The sequence below is a fragment of the Terrapene carolina genome, unplaced genomic scaffold, assembly GCF_002925995.2.
Source record: "Terrapene carolina triunguis isolate 2854851 unplaced genomic scaffold, T_m_triunguis-2.0 Scaffold495, whole genome shotgun sequence".
NCBI lineage: Eukaryota > Metazoa > Chordata > Testudines > Emydidae > Terrapene > Terrapene triunguis.
Genome location: NW_020664846.1, coordinates 1,085,054 through 1,090,323, shown reverse-complemented (window position 1 = coordinate 1,090,323; position 5,270 = coordinate 1,085,054). Strand labels below are relative to the sequence as shown.

General features: G+C 55.7%; 1 protein-coding gene across 1 annotated transcript in view; it reads left to right on the top strand.

Moving 5' to 3' along the window:
- The first annotated feature begins 308 nt into the window (after positions 1 to 308).
- Positions 309 to 5,270, top strand: part of GFAP (glial fibrillary acidic protein) — a 31,198-nt gene continuing 26,236 nt past the window's right edge. The window contains exon 1 of the mRNA XM_026658659.1: positions 309 to 364. Within this exon, the coding sequence (XP_026514444.1) occupies positions 309 to 364 (56 nt within the window). The remainder of the gene's footprint in view (positions 365 to 5,270) is intronic.

The window sequence follows — 5,270 nt, the reverse complement described above, 5'->3', positions numbered from 1 at the left end:
GGCAGGGGGTGTTGGGAGGGGAGGGGGCAAAGATAGCCTCTCCTATGTGGGGCAGAGGGGGTGTTGGGAGGGGAGGGGGCAGAGACAGCCTCTCCCATGTGGGGCAGAGGGGGGGTTGGGAGGGGAGGGGGCAGAGAGAGCGCCGCTCGGGGGGGGGCGGGGGGGGGGGGGGGGGGGGGGGGGGGGGGTTGGCTCTTTAGCTGGGGTGGGGGAGGAGGATGTGTCTGCCCTCGGCTCCTGCCCCTGGTTTTCTGGACGCCGCCAGCTCTGGCTGTAGCCTGTGCATGGAGGAGGCCTAGGGTGGGGCCATGTTCCCTGGTTCCCAAGGCCCTCAGCCTGTCTCCGGGGATGAGGGCCCCGTTCGGTGAGTTCCCAGCCGAGCCGTGGGGTCTGTCTGTTCCTGTGGCAGGACGGGGCCCTGGGGCTCTGTGGGGCAGCCAGAAGGAATCAATCCCTGGCGCTGAGCGCTGGCTGGACGACACCTTGGAGCACAAAGCACCTTCTGTGCCGGTCCCGTCGGGGAGAGTCACGCTGTGGCCCCGGCCCCATTAATAAGGCCTTTGTGGAGCTGTTGGCTCCTGGCCCCAGAGAAGCCCAATGGATGCGCTGTCCCATGGCAGGGCATAGCTGAGCCTGCCTCGGTCTCTCCATAGTGAGGCCCAGGGGTGCAGCAGAGGGGACGGCGGGGGGCACAGTGGGGGGAGGGCACCCCTCAGGCGAGGTATTTCCAGTAGAGGTGGGGGGATGAGCCTCATGCGGGACACTGGGTGCAGTTCCGGTCTCCCACTCCAGAAGACGAATTCGAACTGGACTCGGTGCAGAGACGGGCGACTAGGCTCAAGGAGCAGGGAAAGCTGGAGGGAGAGGCGATAGCGATCTGTAAATACCTCAGAGGGCTGCACACCAGGGAGGGAGAGGAGTCATTTACATTAAGGGCCAATGTTGGCACCTGAACAAATGGCTATAAATTGGCCCTCAACAAGTTTAGGTTTGAAACTAGGCGAAGAACAGAGGAGTGAAGTTCTGGAGCCGCCTCCCAAGGGGAGCAGTGGGGGCAAAAACCTACCTGGCTTCAAGACTGAGCTTGACGAGTTTATGGAGGGGACGATGAGACTGCCGACAATGGCATACGGCCCACGGGCACCTGTTATTAGCAAATATCTCCAATGACTGGCGATGGGACACTAGATGGGGAGGGCTCTGAGTTACGACAGAGAATTCTGTCCCAGGTGTTGGCTGGTGGGTCTCGCCCACATGCTCAGGGTCTAACTGGTCACCATAGCTGGTGTTGGGAAGGAATTTCCCCCCAGGTCAGATTGGCAGAGACACTGGGGGGGTTTCACCTTCCTCTGCAGCATGGGGCACGGGTCACTTGCTGGCTTAAACTAGTGTCAATGGTGGGTTCTCTGTAACCTTGACATCTTTAAAGCATGATTTGAGGATTTCCGTCGCTCAGCCAGAGTTTCTGGGTCTGTTAGTGGAGGGGGTGGGGGAGGTTCTGTGGCCTGTGATGTGCAGGAGGACAGATCAGATGATCAGGATAGTCCCTACTGGCCATACAGTCTATGGGCAGCTGCTGTCCACACCAGTGTGGGGTGAAGACAGCGGCTTTTGGGGGCACACCCCCAGGTTCCCTGCACTGCTGTGAGCTGTCACTCTACGGACAGAAGCTGCCGCCGAATTGCCGCCGCGGCGGAAACGCGCGTGCCGCCCTAACAGCACATGGACTGCCCCCGCCGTCCGCGGCGGCAATTCGGCGCGCTGCTGGGGGGCAAAAACACACGGACTGCCGCCCCTTGCAGATTGCCGCCCCAGGCACCTGCTTGGAATGCTGGTGCCTGGAGCCGGCCCTGCAGGCCTTGCTAATGGTCAGAGCTTTTCAGGTCCCTCTGTCTTGCTCCCCTCCCAAATTCATTCGTAATGAACACAGCTGCAGATCAGCCCTGAGACCGTTCCAGCCTTTGAGATGAAAGGTTATAGCGGAGGGAGCCCTGCCTGGGCCTGCCCAGGCCCCCCCTTCCTGCTCCTCATTCAACTGGAGTCCTTGGCCGGCTGCCTTCAGCTTCACATACAGCTACTGGGGCCATATGCTTAGCTGGTGCCGAGCTTAAAATCAGCATGATCACCCCGGAGTCCTATGTCAATCACCGTTACCTGCTCTAGCTACTGGTGTCTCCCAGATGTCCTGACTCCCAGGTCCCTGCTCTAACCGCTGGGTAACCCTCTTCCAGACTTGGGAACAGACCCCAGCAGGCCTGAATTCCAGCCCCCTGCTCTCCCTGCTAGACTCAGTAGCATTAGAAGCATCCCTGAGAAAAATCACAATGAAAAATACAGAACAGTCTGTAAGTTTCCGCAGCTTTTACAGAACCGCTGGGCTGGAAACCAAGTCCAGAGCTTTCAAACAGACACTTAATTTAAGTCTTTCTTCATTAGCTTCTCAGCTGGCTGGCTAAGCTTGAAATTCTCAATTCAAGATAAAGCAAAGTTCTGGCGTCAGGCTGATTTTGATGGTAACCAGCCAGGATGACAGCGAATACAGCTGATCATCACTGCCTGGAGAAGACACCATGTGTGGGGCACTGGGAGTGCGGGTGGGCGGGCTGGAGGAGAAGCAGGGTCCGTCTACACTGGAGCTGGAGGTGTAATTTCCAGCTCATGTGGACACACCGGAGCTAGCATGGACCGCTGCTGCTGGCGGGAGGGGCTAGCTGTCCCGAGCACGATCCTGTCTGAAACCCTCAGTATGTACCCAGGGCGGCTCGGCCCTGCCACCGCTCGCCCCACCATGGGTGCACTGCTAGTTTGAGTGTGCTGGCTCCACCAAAGCAAGCGCAGGCACATCTCCTGCGCAGGAAGTTCCGTGCCCAGCTCCCGTGTAGACGGACCCTCAGATAACACAACTTGCATGGGACTTAAGAGTATGGTTAGGGTTAGGCACGTGCTTTGCTAAATGGGGCCCTGAATGTCAAGTGTAAAATGCCCCAGTGCTCAGCCCCCACCCCCACAGACACCTGCTGGCAGGATCACTCACACCCGGGTTCTTGGAAGCCAAAGGTTTCAATGGTGGCCTCCGTACGGGAGAGATGAGACCGGGAGCCAGGGACCTAGCGTGGGATCGCTATACTTTATCAAAGGGCGTTGTGTCTGCGTTTGTAACGCAGATTAAAGTGCAGACGCTTCAAAGTGCTCTAGGGACACAGAGAATCCCGGGGACACTGCTCAAAATTTCAAAAAAGGCTCATTAATCATAATTAAAATGATTATTTATTAATTTATATCACAGGAGTGCTTAGAGAGCCCGACAGATCTGGGCACTGCAGTGCTGGATTCACTACATACACACCACAAGAGACAGGCCCGGCCCTGCCAGCATATAGTCTGAAGATATGAGAAAGGTGGGGACGGGAAACTGAGGTACAGAGCTGGGAAGGGACTTGCCCAAGGCCACCCAGCAGGTCAGGGGCAGAGCTGGGAACAGAGCCCAGGTCTCCTGCCCCATAGCCCATTTTTTAAGTCATATGATAATTCAAGAAATAATTCAAACTGCTTAATTCAAACTTTTAAACAACCTATTGGAAGCTAATCATAAACATGTTAATAGACTAATTTTGGGTGTGGGGGCAAGCGGGGGGGGGGAGGTATGTCTAAGGGTATGTCTACACTACAGGATTAATCCGAATTTAGATAATTCGAATTTGGGAAACAGGTTGTATAAATTCGATTGTGCGCGGCCACACTAAGCACCTTAATTCGGTTTTAAACCACATTAATTCGGTGGTGTGCGGCCACACTACCCCATTAACTTAAACACAGTAATTCGGTGGTGTGCGTCCACACTAACCCTAATTCGAATTAACAAAATCGATTTAGGCTCTACTCCGTTCGTCGCGGTGGAGTACAGAAATCGATTTAAAGGGCCCTTTAATTCGAATTAACTGGCTCTGTAGTGTGGACGGGTGAAGGGTTAATTCGGATTAAGGCAGCTAAATCCGAATTAAAGTCCTAGTGTAGACCAGGCCTAAGCTAGAAAAATGTTTTTAACTGTGTTAGCGAACACATTTTAATGGACACAAGTTTAAACAGGACTTTGACAGGACACATTGTGTTAAATATGGTACACGACCATTTCTCCAGTCATGTCCTGTGAATAAAGAGAACTGCGCATATAATGGAGCCCAGCCTTGCAGGCAGGTTTTTTCCCATTGTGTGTAAGCTGAGAGAAAAGAAAAGACTAGCATGGTCCCAAGCACGTGTTTTCTTTTCACTAAGGATTAAAGTAAACTTCAGCCAAGAGACGTACGTTGTGCAATGAAATACAAGACATGCCCCCGTTGCCGGGACTCCTTCAAGCATCACTGGTGTTATTTTGGAAACGATATTTTCCTTTAACCCAAACAGCTCCCTTGCTATACTGAATCTTTCCTTCCCCGAAAGGCCGGGTGTGAGATTCCACCAGGAATCCCGGGGTTCTGAGGACGGGCGAGTCTCTCTCCTGGGCTGAGATCTGAGTTTTGGCGCCCTGATTCTCCAGCCGGAGTGGCACACGATACATTAGCGTTAGGGGCTGCTCTGGCTGGCTATGGCCCCTCAGGCTAGAAGAGAATCAGGGTCTCAGGGGACTGGCTGGAAAGGACAGCCTCTCCCAGATGGGAAAAAATCCCACCCCAACTCCTCCAAGTATTTCAGTAGCTCAGAACAGGGGCTGGGTCTCAAAGCCAGTGCGTGCGCATGGCTTGGCTCCATCTCCAGCCAAAGCAGAGAGCTCGGACAAGGGTAATCACAGCGCCTGGTCTCAAAGCGGTCTCTGGTTTGGAGTTCCTCCACGTCCAGAGGGCCTTAGCTGCACGACAACGTCTGGGGAATCCGCTCTGTGCAGCTTGGTCACTAGAAGCAAAAGCATCCTGAAGACAATCCACACACATCCATGCACAACCTCCCCCCCACACACACACAAAATACACACCCTTTGCACACACAACTTGCACTCCCAAAACTAGGGTTACCATATGTGGAGTGTCCCAAAAGAGGACACTCCACGGGGCCCCAGCCCCGCCCCCCGCCCCCGCCCAAACTCCGCCCCTCCCCCAAAGTCCCCGCCCCAACTCCGCCCCCTCCCCTGCTTCCCGCGAACATTTGATTCGCGGGAAGCAGGCAGCAGGTAAGGGGGGGGAGGGAGGGAGGTGAGGCGGCGCGGCGCGGCGCGGGCCAGCCCCCGGCCGAGCACCCCCCGGCCGCCCAGCTCCGCCGGCCCCGGCCCCTGGCCCAGC